At 43.9% G+C, this 22,137-nt stretch overlaps 2 protein-coding genes across 3 annotated transcripts; both read left to right on the forward strand.

Moving 5' to 3' along the window:
- The first annotated feature begins 1,087 nt into the window (after positions 1-1,087).
- On the forward strand, positions 1,088-10,183 carry LOC114202942 (GTPase IMAP family member 7). The gene is made up of 2 exons (XM_028096332.2): positions 1,088-1,195; positions 8,704-10,183. Exon 2 carries the CDS (start codon positions 8,744-8,746, stop codon positions 9,617-9,619), a length of 876 nt encoding a protein of 291 aa, XP_027952133.2. The 5' UTR covers positions 1,088-1,195; positions 8,704-8,743; the 3' UTR covers positions 9,620-10,183.
- An 89-nt stretch (positions 10,184-10,272) lies between these two features.
- On the forward strand, positions 10,273-22,137 carry LOC148162558 (GTPase IMAP family member 4-like). 2 transcript variants are annotated; one of them, XM_088018606.1, is made up of 3 exons: positions 10,273-13,685; positions 18,319-18,381; positions 20,364-22,137. In XM_088018606.1, the coding sequence occupies exons 2-3, from the start codon at positions 18,333-18,335 to the stop codon at positions 21,293-21,295; spliced, it is 981 nt and encodes a 326-aa protein (XP_087874732.1). In that variant the 5' UTR covers positions 10,273-13,685; positions 18,319-18,332; the 3' UTR covers positions 21,296-22,137. The 2 variants fall into 2 exon arrangements, with proteins under 2 accessions (XP_087874732.1, XP_087874731.1); XM_088018605.1 differs by lacking the exon at positions 10,273-13,685 and adding an exon at positions 15,631-15,720.

A 22,137-nucleotide genomic window follows, 5' to 3' on the forward strand; every position in this document is an offset into this window, starting at 1 on the left:
CTTCTTCTTTTTTTTTTTTTAAATATATAACGTATTATTTGTTTCAGAGGTACAGGTCTGTGATTCATCAGTGTTATATGCTTCACAGCACTCACCATAGCACATACCCTCCCCAATGTCCATCACCCAGCCACCCCAACCCTCCCACCCCCCACCCCTCAGTTTGTTTCCTGAGATTAGGATTTCCTCATACCCGTGAGATCATATGATAATTGTCTTTCTCTGATTGACTTATTTCGCTTAGCATAATACCCTCTAGTTCCATCCACGTCATTGCAAATGGCAAGATTTCGGTGCTTTTTTGATGGTTGCATAATATTCCATTGTATATATACACCACATCTTTATCCACTCATCTGTCGATGGACATCTTGGCTCTTTCCATAGTTTGGCTATTGTGGACATTGCTGTTATAAACATTGGGGTGCGTGTACCCCTTCAGATCACTACATTTGTATCTTTGGGGTAAATACCGAGCAGTGCAATTGCTGGGTCGTAGGGTAGCTCTGTTTTCAACTGTTTGAGGAACCTCCATACTGTTTTCCAGAGGGGTTGCTCCAGCTTGCATTCCCACCAACAGTGTAGGAGGGGTCCCCTTTCTCCGCATCCCCGCCAACATCTGTCGTTTCCTGACTTGTTAAATTTTAGCCATTCTGACGGGTGTGAGGTGGTATCCCATTGAATGAGTAACTTGAGACCTTCATGAAAGACTATAATAAAAACCCATATCAGACAATCCCTGGGTAGTATCCCCAGGCTCTAAATTTGGAAACACAAAGCCGCATATATGAGTTCCTTCTTCCCAGAATCACCCGAAAGTCTCCCACTCTATCTGGGGAAGATGATCAGACACTGTGGCTGGCTGTGTGTGCATGATTTGGGTCATTTAATAAGGGCCTTTTGATCCACCACTATAACCCCACACAACAAATATAGCTTTGGAAATTTTGGTGTGAAAACAGGCACACGGAGAAAAAGGTTTCAACTTGGCAAAACTAAAGCAGCCCCCAAGTTATGGGGCAATATTTCTGTCTCTTTAAAGGCAAACTCTTCCTTCACTAGCTCCACCCAATCAGAACTTCCTGGCTCAGAGGTTTCAAAGGGTACAAACACTTTTTCCTTACAGTTACAGCAAAAGCACCAGCTCAAACAGCTTCTTTGGAAAAAACCTGAGAACTCATCAGCTCTTCCAAAGGTGAGCCTGGCCTCAGAGCGATGGAGCTGTGAGATGCAGCGGGACACAGGGCTATGCATGGGGGTGGACTCTGGTCTGAGAGGGGACCAGGTACTGTGCCAAGCAGCCCAGCAAGGAGGATGCTGCCAGAGGGGTAGTGGTGGAGGGTAGGGTGGGAATAAAGAGACTGATTTGCCCAATGTCGCCCTGTCTCGTATTTACGGGACAAACTTGCTGAATAACACACGTTCCAGCAGTTGCTGTTGTGACAGACATTGAGTGCTGCCTGACGAGCCATCCATTTCCCTTAGTGGGAAATTAGTGTCCTCAAAGTAGGTCTTTAGAGCCGGAAGGCAATGTAAAGACCACTGGGTCCGAATCCCTCTTTTTCCTGAAAAAGGGTCTGAATCCCAGCCTTGTGTGAATGTGGTTTCATTAATCTCCCAGGGGTACCTTAGTCACTAATGGCACAGGAAGCCAAAATCAGTTTACTGAGGAAGGACTCAGCAACATTTAAGGGGCGCAGCTGTGTGACTGGCAGTGTAGCAGATGAGGTGAGGAGGGAGTGCCATGGGGGTGGAGAGGTAGCTATTCTACAGACACAGTGTGCCTGAAACCCTTTTGTTACCTTCCCTAATTCCAGGCTTGCTACCACTTCAGTGTTTCTGAAAAGAGTGTGTGCTATCTCCCTTGGTCTCCCCCGATCTATTTCTGATTCAATGTAAGTGGAAATGTAGAATCAAGGACCAGGAGCGAACCAGGAGGAGGCCATAGTGTGCAGTGGTTATTACGCATGAACATGGTGGTCAGACAGACTTTGAATTGGATCCCTCCTCTGCCCAATGCCTATTAGCACTGTGACCTTGGCAAGTCTCTGAGCATTTCTGAGCCACATCAATTTCCTCATTTAAACAATTAGAATAGGGGTGCCTGTCTGGCTCAGTCAGAAGAGCCTGTGTGTGACTTTTGATCTCGGGGATCATGAGTTCGTGCCCCACGTTGGGTGTAGAGATTACTTAAATAAAAAATAAATAAACTTTTAAAAATTAGAATAAGAAAACTGGCTTCCTTGCAGGTAATTTTGGGGAGTAAAGAAGAGAATGTACAAAACCTATTTACCGGGGTGCTTGGTATAGAGTATACATTCGGTAGTTGCTAAACTACGAAGAAGTTAAATTTTTTATTGTGGGAAAATTTTTTTTACTTCTTTTTTTTTTAAGATTTTATTTATGTATTTGATAGAGCACAAGCAGGTGGAGGGGCAAGCAGAAGGAGAGGGAGAGGGGAGGGAGAGGGAGAAGCAGGTTCCCCGCTGAGCAAGGAGCCGAAGGTGGGGCTCAAACCCAGGCCCTGGGGTCCTGACCTGAGCCGAAGGCAGACGCTTAAACGGACTGAGCCACCCAGGCATCCCCAGTTGTGGGAGATTTTTAACTCATTCAAAGATAAAGAGAACTTCCATGTGCCTTCAACAATTACCAATTTGTGTAAATCTTGTTTCATCTATAAGCCCCTCCCACCCATCCCAGATTATTTTGAAGCAAATGTCAGACGCTCTATCACTTTATCAGTAAAAATTTGAGTATGTATGTCTGAAAGATAAAGTCCATTAAAAATGTGACTTTTTCAGACTTTGAAAAGGAATTAGAAACTTAAAAAAAATTACCAGATGTATTCAGATTCCCCAATGGTCTCATAATTTTAAAAATTGTTTGGAAATCAGATCCTAATAAGGTTCAGAAATTGCAATTATTTGATATCTCTTGAGTTTCGCTTAATGTGAAAGTTTCCACCTTCCTGTTTCTGTCTGGGAAATTTTTGTTGTTGTTGTTTAAGAAAGGGGCAGTCTTTTGTCCAACAGAGTTGGACAGTATACATTTTTTTGATTAAATCCTCAAGATGTCCTTTAGCATGCTCTTCTACTTTCAATGTTTTGTATGAATTTATATTTAAGGAGAGGCTTGATCAGATTAAGGTTTTCCTCGTTTTTTGGATGGGACTATTTCATAGTAGCCGTTGTAAACATACATCGGAAGGCACATTATGTTCGCTTCTCTCTCTCCCTGTGATTTAGCAGACACTAATGACAGCCTAGAGTAAAATGGTTTCATTAAGGGTCACAAATTATGATATTCTAATTCTATCATTCTTTCTTCATTTATTAGATGGAATAACCCTATAAAAAGAACTTCCCCTCAACAGTTCTTTCATTTCCATGAGGTCCAGTTATGTAACACAAAAGGCATGCTTGATTCTTTCCCTTTATTTGTCCATGTTCAGAATGATGGACTTATTTCCTAGCATTCCCCAAAAGGCAAAACTGACTTCTTTAAACATGATGATATTGTTATGAATTCGTGGATTTCAACATATTTGATCTATTTCAATCCATTGGAAATATTATTCTATGGATCATCAAATTGCCCCATCTCTGTCAGAGCCTCTTCAAGTTGACTCTTTAGTCCTTTTGATAAGATTTGAGTAATTCTTAATTTTAATATTTTCTTAAAGATTGATTATTTATTTATTTATTTATTTGACAGAGAGAGACACATCGAGAGCGGGAACACAAGCAGGGGGAGTGGGAGAGAGAGAGGCAGGCTTCCCGCCGAGCAGGGAGCCCGATGCGGGGCTCGATCCCAGGACCCTGGGACCATGTCCTGAGCCGAAGGCAGACGCCTAAAGACTGAGCTACACAGGCGCCCCTCGAGTAATTTTTTAAAGTAATCTCTACACCCAGTATGACCCTGAGATCAAAATTGCGTGCTCTGCCAACTGAGCCAACCAGGCGCCCCATGGTCTGAGTAATTTTTGATAGCATCCTTGCTTAATAGTATGACGAGACAGCCTAGGATCCACTTGCACATTTCCTAGCCCAGACCTGCGATCAGTACTTTTTTCCTAAGAGTCCTAATGTTTTTAGTGGGAAATGGCATTTGAAGAGCACAGTGTGGGCACTCAGGATGCTCTTTGCCACTGGGCTTGTCACTGGCCTTCAAAACACACACACACACACACACACACACACACACACACACACACACAAAGCTAAGAACAAGATAGGATTCCTGAAAACAATTTCAGATTATTTTTGGCAGGTTTCTTTCCCTTTTTGGCCTCATGGTATATTCCACTATGGATGGACAATGAAATTACTGCATTCTCAAGTTTCTTTGGCCAATTTTTATGTGGTTTATCCATCACACCAAATACTATATGTGTCATTTGCTTTTTATTTTTACGAGTATTTAAAAATATATATATATTTATTTATTTATTTAAAGTAGGCTCCACGCTGGAGCCTATTGTGGGGCCTGAACTCATGACCCTGAGATTAAGACCTGAGCTGAGATCAAGAGTTGGATGCCTAACCAACTGAGCCACCCAGGTGCCCCTTACTAGTATTTTAAGATAAAGGTTTTGTTGTATAATTATATAAACTATTTACAGGTTTCCCCTACTGTCTGAAAGCAGAATGCTCCTATAAAATCTTTCATAAACCAAAATGCAGAGAAACAATTTCCATTAATTTATATGGAAAAAAATTTGGGGTATTCCCAGATCCCCCCAAGACCACCTCCCTTATGCATTTCTGATGGCTTTAGACACAACTTGCTAACAAATGCACAGAATCAATTGAGGTAAAGCCCACGTGCTCACATGGTTCAAAGCTCTGGCAGCTGGATGCTGAGATGCTGTGTGGGCTTCCTAGGGAAGGGGCTTGGCAGCATCATTCTCACGGCCCAAGATGTGTGCTGCCTCTCAAGTGGTTCATCTAAATGGAAAACAGACGCTGAACACCGTTTTTGCTTTCAGCATTTTTTGTAAAAATGAAAATCCTCTTCGAATTTACTTTGGCTAGCAAAAACAGGTCCACGTGTAGGTGTTTCATAAAAGCAAAGTGATGTAATTCGAACTTTGTTTTTTAAATTTTTAAAAAGATTTATTTATTTATTTATTTGACAGAGAGACAGAGAGCACAAGCAGGGGAAGCAGCAGAGAGAGAGGGAGAAGCAGGCTCCCCCAGAGCAGGGAGCCCAGTATGGGGCCGGAGCCCAGTGTAGGGCCAGAGCCCGATGTGGGGCCTGATTTCAGGACCCTGGGATCATGACCTGAGCTGAAGGCAGATGCTTAACCGACTGAGCCCCCCAGGTATCCAAGTAATTCAAACTTTAAAGAAGCAGGGAATACCTGTACATGCTGCATGGAGCACTGGGTGTTATACACAAACAACGAATCATGGAACACTACATCAAAAACTAATGATGTAATGTATGGTGATTAACGTAACATAAAACAATCAAATCTGTGAAATCTAAGTATATTTAAAGAAGTGTAGTTTCCAGCTTCTACCCATGTCCCCTCCACCCTGCTCTTCCCATCCCCATCAAAGAAGCTTCTTTGTTTACTTTTCAGATTTTCCTGCCATTGCTTTTTCATGTACATGAAATATGTATATTATAGTTTATACATATACTTCATGTTCCTCCTTATTAGAGAAATGGTAGTAAACCGTGCATTTTTTTTTTTTCTTCGCTTTGCCTGTTTTCCCTAATGAAATATCCTGGAGATCTCTCCATACGGACATATAGAGGTAGTTGTCACTGCCCTCTACACTTCACGGTGTGACTATACCTTAGTTTATTCAACCAGTCCCCTATTTATGGGCATTTGATAGATTTTTGGTCTTTTCTTTTGCTATTATAAATAGTGATGCAGTGAATAGACTTATGCATGTTCTTTTCCCTGTATTTTTGTCAGCGTAGCTTTGGGATGTAGGGAAGGAAAAATTGGTCCTCTACCCTTCAAGGTCCTCCAGCTGGACTAAGAATGACATTTACTTGAGGCAGATTAAGAGGAGAAAAAAAACAGAGTGTGCAAGAAGGCCAGTAAGGAAATTGAGACCAAAAGAAATGACCAAGCCAGGCAGTTTTTATGCTTTTTAGACCAAGAGACAATGAATCTGGGAGGAATTGACAAAACAAAGAAAACTTAACTTTGGGAGCTTCAATTAGTAAGGAATTCTAAATAAACTTTGGGCTGTGGTAGTAAATGAGTAAAAAGTAACAAGAGTTGTCTGTGCAACCTTCTTGGCTCTAAATCTCCCATCTCTGGTCGTAAGGATGTCTCTTTAGCTCCTGGGACAGGGAGGGCATCCTTCACATGGGAGGTTAGTTTCCAACTTGCAGGGGGACAGAGGAGGGTCTGAGTGTCCTTCTTGCACAGGCTGTTTCTTTAGTAACTTCTATTTAAAATAATCAGCATGCCAAAGTGGCACATTTTGGGGAGGCCTGTCCTCATATACAGGCATATATCCTAAAATTGGGACTAATACTCCAAGGATACATGCACATGTACTTTTGCAAGATAATGCTAACTTCTTCTCTGTAGGTTTTGGACTGTTTTTCCATTCCTATTATCCATGGAGAAGAGGACCTACTGGGGCACCTGGGTGGCTCAGTCGTCTGCCTTTGGCTCAGGTCACGATGCCAGGGTCCTGGGATCGAGCCCCACATCGGGCTCCCTGCTCCGCGGGAAGCCCGCTTCTCCCTCTCCCACTCCCCCTGCTTGTGTTCCCTCTCTCGCTGTGTCTCTCTCCGTCAAACGAATTAATAAAAATATATTAAAAAAACAAAGAGGACTCATTTCCTCTAAACCTTTCCCAACAGAGTATACCAGCAAATTTTTCGATTTTTGCCAAACCTGTAGGTGAGAAATAGTATCTCGGTGTAATTTGAATTGTCTTAATTTAGTTATTTTGTTTTTTCTATGTTTGATTTCTTTTTCTCTAGTTTGAGGGAGTGTTAATAATCTTTTAATATATTCAAGGGACATTTACACTTTGTCCTTTGAACTCTTTATTCATATGTCTTACTCCATTTTCTATCAAGCTGTTGGTCTTTTGTTTCTCTACTTTTAGGAATTCTCTGTATAATAGGCTAATTTTCTCTTTTATTCATCATTATTCTTTGTATAGTAGGAAAATTAACCCTCTTTGATATTGGCTGAAAAAATTTTCCCTCAGTTTGACGTTTGTGTTTTAACGTCTGTAGTGTTCTTTGCCTCACATTATCTTTTAGATTTTTATGTAATCAAGTTTATGAGTCTTTTTCCTTACTCTCTTTAAAATCTTAGAAATATTTTATCCAGTCCAGGTTACAAAGAATTTACCCACATTTCTTCTAGTATTTATATGGATTGTTTTTTATATTTAGATTTCTAATCTATTTAGAATTTGAATGGCATAAGAAAGTGGATGCAGTTTTGTGTTTTTCTGTATGGTTTTATAGTTATCTCAGTGCTGGTTATTAGTCTGTCTTCCCCCATCCTCCCGCCATTGATGTGAGATGCTGCCTTATTGAATATAAATGTAACGTAATATAATTGAATTGAATATTCGTGAATCTAGTATGATCAATTTGGTCTGTTTCTGAATTTTCTGGTTTGGTTTCACTGTTCTGACTCTCTGTTCATGCACTGACATCATAGCGCCTTAATTATAGAGGCTACAATGCTTTGTCACCTGGTAGAGCCTGTCCTCCCTCATGGTTCTTATCTTTCTTGATTGTCCAGGATAATTTTCTTTTTCATTCATCCAAATGAATTTTGTTTTTTTTCTTAAAGATTTTATTTATTTGACAGAGAGAGAGACAGCTAGAGAGGGAACACAAGCAGGGGGAGTGGGAGAGGGAGAAGCGGGCTTCCCACAGAGCAGGGAGCCCGATGCGGGGCTCGATCCCAGGACCCTGGGATCATGACCTGAGCCGAAAGCAGATGCTTAACGACTGAGCCACCCAGGCGCCCCCCCAAACGAATTTTATAATCAACTCTTCTAGCTGCAGTGGAAAATAAGTGGTGACAAAAAACTTTAAATTTATATGTATATAAAATCACATTAAAGAAGTATCTAATACCTCAAATTATGAAATGCTTTAAACACGAATTAGTATTGCATTTGGCGAAATGTTTTTTCTGCATCTAGGTATTTTTCTTCTTAATCTATTCATGAGAATGTGTCGTAACAACCCATTTTCTCCTACTGAAGCACCCTAGGATTTCTGAAATAAATCACATTTAATCATGGTGTGTTACTTTTTACTGTCTAATAATTTATTTAGGATTTTGTATTAGTATTCACAAATCAGACAGGCCTGTAGCTTTATTTATTGGTGAAATCTGTGTTAGTCTTCGGGATCAGTATCATACCTATGTCATAGAAAGAATCAAAAGTTTTCCTTCTTTTTAAATCATCAGGAATAGCTTAAGATGCACGGAGATTCTTAGATCTTTAAGGGTAGAAGTGAGTTCCCCATGAAACCATCTGGACCTGGTACTCTTTGGTGTGGAAACTCTTTATCTATTTTATTATTGCTTCCATGGTGATTGAACTGTTTCATCTTTCTGTCTTTATGGGATCAACTTGGATAGTAGACTACTACACATTTTCAACGAGGAACAGAAAAGAGAAAAGAGGAGGTAATGTTTTCCACTTACTTCCATTGACCCTTTTTCTTCTCCTTGCCTTCCTTAAGGTCTGCGGATACCTAAGCCCCGGAGCCTCGTGATACTGACATGGCTCACTTGCCCGACAGGACTCTGAGGATTGTTCTGGTAGGGAAAACAGGAAATGGGAAGAGCGCAACAGCAAACACCATCCTTGGGAGAAAAGAATTTGAATCCAGAATTGCTGCTCACGCTGTTACCAAAGAGTGTCAAAAAGGATCCCAGGAATGGAACGGGAGGAATCTTCTTGTTGTTGACACCCCGGGGCTCTTTGACACCAGGGAGACCCTGGAAACCACCTGCAAGGAAATCAGCCTTTGTGTCCTCTACTCCTGCCCCGGGCCGCACGCCATCCTCCTGGTTCTGCAGCTGGGCCGCTATACAGAAGAAGAGCAGAAGACCGTGGCATTGATCAAGGCTGTCTTTGGGAAGGCAGCCTTGAAGCACATGATCATTTTGTTCACTCGCAAAGATAACTTGGAGGGTCAGAGCCTAAGTGACTATATAGCAGGTGCAGATGTAGCCCTCAGGAACATCATCCAGGAATGTGGGAACCGCTACTGTGCCTTCAACAATAAAGCCACGGAAGCCGAGAAGGAAGCTCAAGTGCTGGAGCTGATAGCGCTGATAGAGGACATGGTGTGGAGCAAGGTCGGGGCTTACTTTTCTGATGCCATTTACAGGGATACAGACGAAAAGCTGAAACAAAAGGCAGAAGTCCTGAAGAAAATCTACACTGATCAATTAAGTAATGAAATTAAACTGGTAGAAATGGAATATGCTCATCAATCACAGCAAGAACGGGAGGGAAAAATAAAAGCGCTGAAGATGAAGTATGATGAAAAACTAAAAAATCTAAGGGAAGAAGCTGAGAAGGGTATACTTGCAGAGGTTTTAGATAGGATTATGAAGGTGCTTTCAAAAATATGGCATATGTTTTGGTAGTCATGTCAATTTCACTTTTGCTCCTGAATTTACTATGATTTGTAATAGTGCTAGACTGTATTTTCCAAAGATGGCTTTGACAATAGATTCTATCCTCCTCATTCTTCTTACAATCTGACTTCGTTACTTCTCCCACTAAGTTGCGGGGTCTATGTCCCCTACCTTGGAATTGAAATTGGATGGACTCTGTGACTGTTTTGGTAAATAGCAGATGGCTGAAGCAACCCCTTGGGACTCTAAGGCTAGACACGGAAAATGCCCCCCTGCCCTGCTGGGGTGCTTGCCCTTGGAAATGGGCCATCATGGTGTGAGAAAGGCCATGTTGCCCATTGAGAGGCCCCCAGCTTGACGTCGCTGGCCAGCTCCCCTTTTATCTTCTTTTATCTTTTATCTTCCAGCTGGACCAACTTGCTAGCCCTACAAGCAAGGTGACTTGGAAGCAGGTTCTCCAGCTGCCCCACCCCCTCGGACAGAGTTGCCAAGAGCAAAGATGAGCAATCCCCACTGAGTCCTGCCCAAACTGCAGATTGATGAGAAAAAAATAAATGATGGTTGCTCTTTTAAGCCACCGAGCTTCAGAATGGTTTGTTATGCAGTGACAGCTAACCAGAATGAAACCTCTTCCCAGCTTGGTCCCCACCACCTCCCATTCCGTGCCCCCCCCCCGTCCCTCTTCACAGTGCCGACAAATTTAAGAAGTTACAAAATTGGCATTCTCAGGCAATGATGTATAGACTTGAAGGACTCAGTTTAGGAAAATTCAAATACGAAATCCTGCCTACATTACGTGGGCGCGCCACTGGTGGCATGTGCTGCTGCAGGGCTGGTCTATGAGTAATTTGTTAGTGAAGCATCGGGTTTCTCTGGAAAGCTGCTTCTGTCGTTCACGGAGATCTCGAAGATGGTAGATTCTCTTAATGCTTTTCTCTCTTTTTTTTTTTTAGGTCCCATCCTAACTGAAAATGTGTCTGACTGTAACTAAAAATCTCTTCTGTGCCAAATGTTTTTCACTGGCCTCTGCAGACCCACGCTTCCGCCTTCTTCACCCTAGCTCTCTGCCCCAGGAGGCTGATCTCTATGGACTACATTGGTGGGATGTCTCGCTCTCTGACTTCTGCTTGGCCTGGCCAGTGGGAAGTCCAAGTAGGAGACCCCGGGGGAGTAGAAAAACAAGACTGGGTCTTCGTTCTCCTGCCTCTCTCCCTGCAGGGCCATCTCTGACCAGCCACAACCCCAAGCCAATGGTGAGAGCTCCTCCCAAGACAGCCTCTCTACCCAACTCACCTTCTGGGTTCCAGTCTTTGTTCACCCCCTTAGGGTTGGGATATCATCTTCTCACCGTTACTAGCACTCCCCCTTGTCATTCCCAAAGCCCTGAATCCAGAGTTTGTAGGAAGTCCCTTCTCTGAACTTTCCCCCTGGGACCCGATGAGAGTAGGCCATCTTTTTGCTGCTAGAGTTCTGATGGATAAATCTTAAGATTCCTACTTTTCTTTCAGAGCATGCCCTGATCTTTATGGCTGTTGTTGGTTTGAAATTCCCTCTAGTCTTTTCTGCCACCAGAAAAAGCTCTTCCTTCCCCTTCCAAGCTGTGACATTGGCAGTGAGTATTTGAAAGGTTGTGTCTTGCTAAAACAATTGAGAAACTTCGAAGTTGGAGGGGTGACTTTCTATCACGTACAGTGATTGCAGACATCCCAAATTCAAATCATTAGAATTTTTTAAAAAAGATTTTATTTATTTATTTGAGAAAGTGAGAGCCAGAGAGCAGAAGTGGGGTGAGAGAGCACGAGCAGGGTGAAGGGCAGAGGGAGACGTGGACTGCCCACTGAGCAGGGAGCCCAGTGTGGGGCTCGATCCTCTGACTCCAGGATTAGGATGTGAGCTGAAGGCGGATGCTTAACGACTGAGCCACCCAGGTGCCCCCAAATCATTGGAATTTTTACAGTCGTCTTTGTTTTGACTATGAACACGACTAAGAGTATTTACTGTATCCATGAATTTTAGGGAGACGGATTAGAGATTACGTCTGGAAAAAATAAGATCCTAAATCTCTGCTCATTCTAAGGTTCATCACAAGTATTAGGAAGGGAGTAAAAACAACACGGAAGAAAAAAACTCTCATAAAGCAAACATATTCATAACATATGTCAAATAACACCGCTGGACCAAACTGCTCTTTGCCTTCATGCGATTCTTATATTCAAAAATACTTCCTTGTGAGCGACTCATCTGTGCAGTAGTATTCATGCCGTGTCCTGATGTTTTTCATTTAAAAACCATTTAAAAGGCATTTTCCCTCCGAGATGTGCAGAAGCATTATGAATTCGATTAACCTGTGTTAAGGCCTATTGAACATGCAACTTCTGTGAGCTGATTTCTTTTCTCTCAGCCCTATATTCTATTTTGGAAGGTAAGACATACTCAGCGGAAAAAAGGAGTAAATCAAATAAATCATTGTCTTTTTACTTGACAAATGAAATATTGCTCACTCATCTGAACATATTTTATATCCGAGTTTTCTGAGTGCTGAGGACTCTGGAAGTTCCAGACTTTAATGTGTGCATGATCCCCGTTATTGAAATATGTGCTAGTCATGATCCATAATGCAGAATTTAAACTAGGATTTATAGAGGAAGACCTGAGGAAGAATTCAGGGCTTGAAGTCTACTGTGAAGGATGTGTGGGATGCGTCCACGTGGGTGATGGGTCCGACGATCATGCTTCTTTTCAGAAATAGGAAAGTTAAGGGTGACAGGTAAGGTTGTCAGGGGAAGGGTAGAGTCAGGAGCAATAGCGTTCAGTTAGGTTTGTGACAAGTTGAATATCATTTGTCAAAGGTAGGGTCCAATGTAAATGATCTGCATTAACTTGAAATTTGGGTCTGAAGATTATGTGAAAGGCTTGGGGTGAATGTGGCAGGATAGCAACATAAATATCTCCCTCAACTGCAGCTGAGTCTTCAATAATTGCCAATATCCCCACCGTCCAAAGCTATACGCTAGAAGATCCGTACAGGACTTGCAAAGGAAGGAGCGAGAACCAGTTTTGTGAGGTTTAGTTCTTCAACTAATTTGATAGGTATTTGAAGGGGTCAAGAGGAAAAGTTTGTTTGTTTGTTTGTTTGTTTAAAGATTTACTTCATTGAGAGAGAGAGAGAAAGGGAGAGAGAGAGACGGTGTGCGGTGCCCAAGTTGGGGGAGGGGCACCGGGAGAGGGAGAATCCGGAAGCAGTGCCTGCCGAGCAGGGAGCCCGACTTGGGACTTGATCCCAAGACCCTGAGATCACGACCTGAGCCAAAATCAAGAGTCAGACACTCAACTGACTGAATCATCCAGGTGCCCCGGATTTTTTTTTTTTTTTAAGTTTTAAAAAACAGAAAGAGAGAGTGTCTACGGTCTACAATGTCTATGAATCCCCTTTCTACAATGATTAGCCTATGGCCAGTTTGCCATCTTGAATTTGAAATCCCCGGTCTCTTGTTAAATAGAAATAAAATATAGTAAGAATGTGCAAACTACTTTTACATATTTATATTCACACACCATCACTTGTGGCCGTTCACAACTTGTAAAAAGAAATTCTAATTCAAAGTACAAGTTGTTAATACTTCAAATAAGCAATAATAAAATTAATAAAAAAATCAACGTCCGAAGTTTTCTGTAAACAGTCTGGGCTTTTGAAGCTCCACCGTCAGGACTCTGAAGATCAGAGTCAGGCAGGACAGCCTGCGCTGGCCATTTCGCTCAGCTCAGGTCGGAGCTGGGACGGTCCTTCACTAGGCAGCCGTGGCAGGGCTGGGTAGGGGGCATGCACCTTGCACCTTAACCTCATATCCTGTGAAGTGCCCGCAACCCCATGTGACGGGTGAGATGAGAACAGGGCAGGATATGGTTGTGGGGAAGACAGAAAAGAGGTGCGGTCGTGCACAGGTAAATTTACAACAAATTTGTGTTCTTGTGAGAAGTTCTTGTGAGAAGCTTGTGGGTGTTCTTGTGAGAGGCTTCTGAGAACCGGGCTGACATCGACCGTGGACCACACACTTCCTGGGGGCTGTTCTGTGAGGTGTGTAGGAATCATCCTCCGCTCTCTGTCCTATGTAATTTCTCTTTTTCCCCCAATATTTTTGTGCACTCCACCAACTGTGCCGGCCGGGTGCCCACTGATTTCTTTCTTTTCCTTTAAAAATTTTATTTATTTATTTATTTATTTATTTATTTATTTATTTGAGAGAGAGAGAGAGAGAGAGAGAGAGAGTGCGAGCAGGGGGTGGGGTGCAGGGGCAGATGGAGAAGCAGACTCTCTGCTACGAGCCCAGGGATCCTAACCTGAGCTGAAGGCAGACGCTTAACCGGCTGAACCACACAAGCGTCCGTCCACTGACTTCTTCACAGTCAGGAGGAAGCCAGGAAAACAGTGGAGGCAGATTTTCAGTGTGCTGAGAGAAAAGAACAGCTAGCCTGAAATCCTGCACTCAGGGAAAATAGCCGTCAAAAATGAGAGCAAAGTACACATATTTCAGGGGCGCCTGGGTGGCTCAGCGGGTTAAGCATCTGACTTCGGCTCAGGTCGTGAACCTGGGTGTCGTTAACAAATGTCAGCCATAACAGAGAATTCCCTATGTATGTAGGGAACATATGTAGTGATCCTTGTAACCCCAATAAGGAATCTCTAAGTAATGGCTTGGGGGTTTAATAGTACTTAAAATTTCAATTGGATCATATTGTACATCAATCTCTGCTCTCACTCCCACACTTAAATAAACAATGATACAAACCTTCTGGCTGGGCTTACGCTTAGTAACAAAATATCATCCTACCCGTTCTCTCTTTAAATCACTTCGGAATCACAGACATGTGTTTACACCCTGCCTGTTCTTTTGACTTGCTTTTTTTGCCTATCTCACCCAAGGGCTGAGTCGTCCTTGTTATTTGGGTTATATTGTTCTAGAATGTTCTTTATCCCCACTCCTAGTGCACACTTTATTCCATTGCCCCGTATCCTGTTTAGGAGTAGTTACCCTGTGCTTGTATGCACAAGGCCGACCACATACTATCCTCGGAGATATTTATGTCTTCTATTTTATCTCTTTGGATTTGTTAGCAGTTTGTATAATTACTCAAGTGTTATGCAACTTAAAATAAAGTCTCAGTTATGGGGTATGATTGTAAATTGGCACCTCTTTCATAATGGAATCCATGTCTCTAGAGAACTGGGATCCATGCTGCTCACCACCCCCCTAATAGTCTCACAGTTTACATTTTCATGACAGATAGTGTCAGATGCCAAGGATTAGCCTATTGCAAATGGTCTGAGCACCATCTCGCAGGGTGACTCTGGACCCGTCTCATTAGTTAAAAGCAGATCAGTTACCCTCACTTGCTTCAAGCAGAGGAGACCTTGGAAATTGCAGCTGTCTCTCCCCCAGTGACTGGGAGGGAGGAGAGGAGGTAGGACTGCCTATGCTGATACAGGCCTAAAGCTCCAGGGGCAGGTGTTGGGCTGGAAGGCCTGATGTGCTGAAACGTGGGGTCCGGGACCGCAGGCTTTTCGCAATAGCTGGCAGCCTCTGGTTTCGACTCAGCGGTTTTTCCAGAATGTCACAGCATAACCCATATTTTATCCCTCACGGTAGAGTGTTTGCATGGCAGAATATGGTAGCTAATAGGCAGATGCAGCTATTTAACTTTAAATTAATTCAAATGGGGTGCCTGGCTGATTCCATCAGTGGAGCTTGCAACTCTTGATCTCGGGGTCGTGCGTTTGAGCTCCCCGTTGGGTGTAGAGATTACTTAAAAATAGAATCTTTAAAAAAATTAATTCAAATGAAGTAAAATTAAGAATTCGGTTCTGCAATCACACTTAGATCACATTTCATGTGTCAACAGCCCATGTGGTTAGTGGCTACCCTATTGGACTGCACGAATCAAATCCATGATTGAGAAAGTTCTATTTCCGGGCTAGATGCTGAAGCGGGCAGGTCTCTTACATGAAGATGTTTGAACAGCTCCTCCCCTCACTTCCTCTCTCCTTTTTCTCAACATTGCGGCTTAGCATTGCCTTCAAAGTTAGAGAAGGGAGCAGGACTCAGATTTTCCAGGTAAGAGAAAAGGGGTATTTGGGGGAGGGGACAGAGTGTAACATGTGATTTGGTGGAGAGAGGACCCCTGCCCTGGGTGTAGATCTTAAACCTACCGGCATACTTGTTCTCAGAAAGTATATTTCTTGTTGGTTCCTATTTCCAGTATTTGCTGACGTTAAGCTGTAGATTTGGTGGTTTTTTTTTTTTTAAGATCTTATTTATTTGCGAGAGAGAGGGAGTGAGCTCATGTGGGCTCGTGAGAGAGCACCAATGGCGGGGAATGGCAGAAATAGAGAGAGAAGCTGGTTCCCCACTGAGCAGGGAGCCCGATGTGGGGCTGGATCCTAGGACCCCGGATCATGACCTGAGCCGAAGGCAGACGCTTAACCAACTGAGGCCCTCAGGAGCCCTGTTTTTTATGTTTTGTTTGGTTTTGTTTTTTTGTTTTTAAAGCAGGAGGGGGCAGGTAGAGACAGAGGGAGAAGGAGAAAGAGAATCAGAACATTAAACAGGCTCCATGTCCAGTGTGGAGCCCAACTGGGCCCTGAGATTATGACCTGAGCCAAAATCAAAGAGTAGGCCACTTAGCCGACTGGCATGAGCCAAGCTACTCATGCTGTTTGACAAAGTCCAAGTATGGGGGACAATCCTGAAAATCAAGAGACTCCACCGCTGGCTCCTGCTACTTCCTTTCATTTTATTTGAGGCAATCTTTATAATCATGGGATTTTTTCTGGGGTTTCATGATAAAATGATTTATAAATTTAGTTATGCCTATGTAAGCAATCACAATGAAACTGATTCCAAAGGGGCTGACGATGGGCCAAGAAGTAAAAATACCCAACGTCCTCTAATCCGTAATTCATCTAACATGAGCAACGCGGAGTTCTTTAATAAGTTTCGCTTAAGGGAGCTGTTGGATCCAGGCCTAGTAAAAGTCCCTATTGATGAGATTCCTCGGGCACCTCTGAAACATCAGAGTTCTAGGAAAGGAAAATCTCATGTCATTCCCACAGCACAGGGACCTCCCTATGTTATTTGATAGGATAGGGTGCACACATTGTAAGTTGCCTTGGGAGCAAGAATAAACTTTAGATAATCTTTAAGCAAGAGTAAAAATATAACTTTTTCCGCATTAGCACACAATAGCAGATAGGTAACGCTTCGCCTCACACGGTCACGCTCTGTCTAGTACCTTTGTTTTTAAATCCAAAATGATTTAAGATGATTGTAATAAGATGTAAAAAATAAAATCACATGTTATGAAAGAATGGAAAAAACAAGGAAATATTCTAATGTATAAATAAAGTCCCTCCGAGGCTATCGGGAGGAGATGCTCGCAGCCTGATCCTGTGTCCGTGTCTCCTCACTCGCCGACGCCGTCCTTTCCTTCAAGGACCCTTTCCCTGCTGGAGCTGGACTCCGGCAGCCGACTGAGCCCCCCAGGGGCCCCTGGATACTTGTTCTTCAGGCAGTGGAAGGACTCAGCCACCAGGGCCAGTACCACAGAAGTGCAGTCCTCTGTTTTCACATCTAAACTGGGAGAAACAGCACATCATTGCAGAATGAAGAGAGGGCCCAGGGGCATCACAGTGGCTCAGTCTGTTGAGTGTCTGACTCTTGACTAGGGCTTGGGTCATGATCTCAGGGTCCTGAGTCTAGCCCCACATCGAGATCTGGGCTGGGCATGAAGCCTGCTTAAGATTCTCTCTCCCTTCCTCTCTGCACCTCCCCCAACTCACTTAAGTAAGATCTTTAAAAAAGAGAGAGAGAGAGAGAAAGCCCACATGCTGGAACAAGGACCTTAAGAAACACCCCAAACCCTTTTGTTTTCCTATTTCTGTTCTCCTACTTACTCCCTAACACCCATCACCAACACCAACTTTGTGGCCAAAGCTGACTTTGAAAAAGTCTGTGATTTCTCTTCTCAGTTTACAAGAAGGTGTTTCTTACTCCCTATGCATAAAGGATAAAGAAATAACTCTTCCTACAAAAGGAGTGTCTGTCTTCCTAATACTGTTTTAAATGTTTTTGGATGGCTTCTTATCAGATGAACCTGTCCCTAACAACTAGTATTTTCAGCCAGTCCTAACCAAAGTCTGCTCCAGTGAGAGTTCTTTGTTAGGAAACAAAATTCAACCAAGCAAATTGGAAGATCCAGTTGGTTTTATGGAGCATTCATGAATCAGGCAGCAGCCCACCCTGCAAGGAGAGGGGCCCTCCACAGAGCCACACAAAAGAAAGGCATAAAGGCACAGAGAGGACATTAAAAAAGAAGAAGCAGAAAGGAATTTATTAGCAAGGAATGCATTGTTTAGGCACACTGGCTTCCATAAGGGGGGCGGGTGTATGGGGTCTGTCAGTAAATCCCTAGGATTGCTGGGGAAGGGTGCCCAGAAGCAGTACCAACAAAGCCCTCCAAGCATCTGTTTGTGTAGAGAAAAAGGAACAATCTGAAGATGAGCCATTCTGGAGAGTGGAGAAGCTTTGGGAAATACGGGAGGAGAAAGCAAGCAGCAAGTTTACAGGAAAAAGCAATTCCTGGCCCCGGAAGGCTGAGGTTTCCACTTACTTTCCATGTCCCTAAAATGACTAGTTGTGTTCCTTTCTGTGCAGGAGTTCCCGCTACAATGTCAGCCCTGAAGTGTGGTGGATACTCCAGCAAACCTGGGAGCCTTGGTGAGAGGATGTTGGGGGGGGCGTTGCCTGTGTGTGTGGGGGGGAAGGAAGGAGAGATAGCAGCCAGCCCTCATCCTTGCTGGAGCAAAATATCCCACCCCCATATCAGATTTCCTTTCCATTTACTTCCTCTAGACCCCCTGCACCTTCTCCTGCTACAGGGCCTTTCTGTGTCTCTTCCCCTGACTTGCTGCTCCCTCTCACTAGGCCTACAGATGCCCTAGGGATGTCCCCAGGTTGGAGTCTTCCATTGTCCTGCTAACTGAATAATCATCTGAACTCCCATCCACATTTTTCCCTTAGATAATCCTCACCATCCTGTATTCAGTGCTCTTGGTTTCTGGAAATCTCCTTCTCTCACCCAGGATTCTGGTGATCAGATGTGAGAAACTGCATCAGGGATGGTTTTGCTAATGCTCAGAAGCGATGGGGGTGATACCTACAGATTTTGTGGAAGGCAGAGTTGGGGGTTCTGCAATAGCTCTCCTCTGTTTGCTCTTTTTAAAAGAATATTCCAATTTACAGAGTAGAACGAAGGGGACAAAATGGAAGCAGAGAGACCAACTGGGAGCCTCCTCCGGAGGCATGGATGCCGATGGTAGCTTGAGCCAGTGTGCTGGGCTTCACAGTGGAGAGAAGCAGACAGATTTGCAGGTGGAGCCAAGAGAGGTTGCTGATGGGCTGGATGGGGAAAGGAAGGGAAAGAGAAGAATCAAGAGCAATGCCTAGATTTTTGGTCTGGGCACCTGGGTAAACGGCGATACCCTCTCTGAGAAATAAAACGGAGTTTATAATAGTGTCTGGAGTTGTGAGTGTGGGAACGTATGCATCACCTTCAAGCCGAAATGGATGGTTGTAATACAGGATTCCTCATGCAGGAACCAGACTCACTCGAGGGCCGGGCCAGCAGGGTCTGCCTTCTCGGAGAAACAGGCTCCCAAATGAAATTGCCCATTGTCTTCCATCCCGGGGTTCCCAGTTCTACGCTTAACAAATCCTGAAGCCCAGGACCCTGTAGACACAGGAAGGAGATATGCAGAGAAATAGTGAAGACAAATGTAGAAGAGCTGTATGGATGATTTGGTGTTTCACTCAAGGCTCGGTCATTCTGAGAACAGAGTTTCTATTGCTAAGCCGTGCTGTGCTGGGATTAGCTGACCACTTTCCTAGGAAGGAGAATGCGCTTCATCTAGTGGAACTAAGAAAGGATAACTCCACCGGCACTAACCTGTATGGGTTTCTTTCTTTCATTTTTTAATGTATCAAGGGATTTTAAAGTCACTTCAGCAAACTGTCAGCATTTTCTGGCTAGCATTCTTTAATGTATTGATTTCGAATGTAAAAAATGTCACCAGATTCGAAGCTAAGGTCTTTAATTTTAAATGGAGGAATGTTGTCCTCTCTCGCGTCACACTCCCTGACAGGGTGGTCCCGCACAGGAACTAGAAAGGGACGCTTGGTCTTTCTGCCCAGGCATCCCTATTGTACCCTGCCAGGATGGGATGGGCTGTAGAACCCCCTACCTGGCTTCTTAACGGGAAGAAGAAAAGTCCCATTTTGACTACAAACTGGGGGAGGAGCGCCCACAGAGACGTCCCAAAGTCGGATTTCGAGTTACTTCCTGCATTGCTCTTATGGGGAAGAGCTACCTGCAGCAGCTCAGAATTCTCCTCTTGAGCTCTTTTGTTTCCTCTTCTGTGGGCTACTTAGCTACAAAAGGTAAGAGTAAGAAGCCCGACGGAATCCTGGAAAGTCCTTGGGCCTTCCCCACGTGCGGCAAGAGGAACATCAGGCTTTCTATAGACTTTCAATAGGGCTTCTGCAGAAGGGCCTTCTGTAGCGTTCCTGCGAGTGCAGAGGTCACTCACGGGCGGGGAGCCTAGGGCAAGAGAGGAGGAGTGTGTGAGTGGAACAGGAGCCCTGCTGGGGAAGGGGCCAGAGGTCCATCCTGATGCCTTGGCTTTTGTTTCCTGATGTCCCAGGGCTTGGAAGCCAAGACCACAGAGATTCACAGCTGAGACTTGTCTTAGTGGGTAAGACTGGAGCAGGAAAAAGTGCAACGGGCAACAGCATCCTTGGAGAGAAAGTGTTTCTTTCCAGCCATGCAACAAAATCAGTCACCAAGGTCTGTCAGAAAGGAGCCAGCCGGTGGCAAGGGCGAGAACTTGTCGTCGTGGATACGCCTGGCATTTTCGACACCGAGGTACGGGATGCTGACACTGGCAAGGAGATCGCTCACTGCATCCTCCTGACCTCCCCGGGGCCTCACGTTCTGCTCCTGGTCGTCTCACTGGGCCGGTACACGCTGGAAGAGTACAGGGCCACGAAGAAGGTTCTGGAAATGTTTGGAACCCAAGCTAGGAGATACATGATTCTCTTATTCACCCGGAAAGATGAGTTGGAGGGCATGAGTTTCCATAAATTCTTAGAGGACGCTCCAGACGGCATCCGAGAGCTGGTGGATGAGTTTGGGGATCGCTACTGCCTGTTCAACAATCGGGCGACAGGAGCTGAGCAGGAGGCCCAGAGAACGCAGCTGCTGGCCCTGGTCCAGCGCGTCGTGGTGGAGAACAAAGGAAAATGCTTCACCAATAAGATGTACCGAAAGGCCGAAGAGGAGATTCAGAAACAAGTCCAAGTGACACAAGAATTTTACAGAGCAGAGCTAGAGAGACGGATGGTGCAGATCAGAGAGGAGTTCGAAGAGAAAATCAGAAAGCTGGAGGACAGACTGGAGCAGCGGAAACAAAAGGAAGAAATGGAGCGAGAATTAGCAGAGAAGGAGGCTCTCTATGCTCTAAAGCAGCAAAATGCCAGAGATGAAGTTGAGAGTCAAGCTGGGATACTTGACTTAATCATGCAAGCATTGCAGATTGCTCGATTTGTTTTCTCACTTCTGTTTAAGGAAGATTAAAAGGAATGCAAAGATCTATTTCCTGCATGTTTCCTGGTGATCCTACCCCCACACTCATTCACCAAAGTCAGAGTGCTCTCAGCTGCGTCTCCCAGGCTCTCCCAACTAAGCGATGTAATAAAGTTCACCGTTAGCGATTGGCAGAGGTCTGGTTGACTTAACAGGGGAGGGCCAACTTGTCAATTTGTGGAACTCCAAAGCAGAAAGTATGGATGCTCTCTACCTTGTGAATTCTTCAAAGAAGATGACCCCAAACTTTCTCTTTTGCTCCCTAGTAAAAGTTTCTCCTCTAGATTCTTTTTAGATTGCTGGATCATCTGCCTCTGTGACTTCTACTCCCTTATTTTTGCCTTTAGGACACAGCGATCACCTCACCCATATGGTTTATTAGAAAGATTGGTTTTGTGTTGGGTAATCTATAGATGGAGAGGCTTATAGAATTCTTTCCAGATGATTGGAAATTTGTTTAATTACAATTTTGCAGAAGGACTCAAATTGATCCTTATCGTCTGCGCGTTGAAGAACAAAGGGTCATCTGGAAAATAGATCTCTCGGAACTCAACTAAGTGAAATGCCAGAAAGAGTGGATGACAGACAGAAATTGAACACATAAGGGAACAATGTTTGCTGTGTTCAGACACATCTATAGCAGCTCTTTGACTAAATTCAATGCAATATATTTGCTGAATTAACCAGTTCTCTCCTTTTCTTGTGACACTAACTGTTGCTACCACACCTTGATTACTTGCTGCTTTTTGTAGGTCATCTGCACACTACCACCCCCCACCCAGCTGAATTGCTTGCTTCTTGTTATGAGAATAAAACTTTTCTGTTCTCTCATA

This window comes from Eumetopias jubatus, unplaced genomic scaffold (genome assembly GCF_037043125.1).
Source record: "Eumetopias jubatus isolate StellerSeaLion01/CBP00866 unplaced genomic scaffold, mEumJub1_p1.0 scaffold_14, whole genome shotgun sequence".
Taxonomy (NCBI): Eukaryota; Metazoa; Chordata; class Mammalia; order Carnivora; family Otariidae; genus Eumetopias; species Eumetopias jubatus.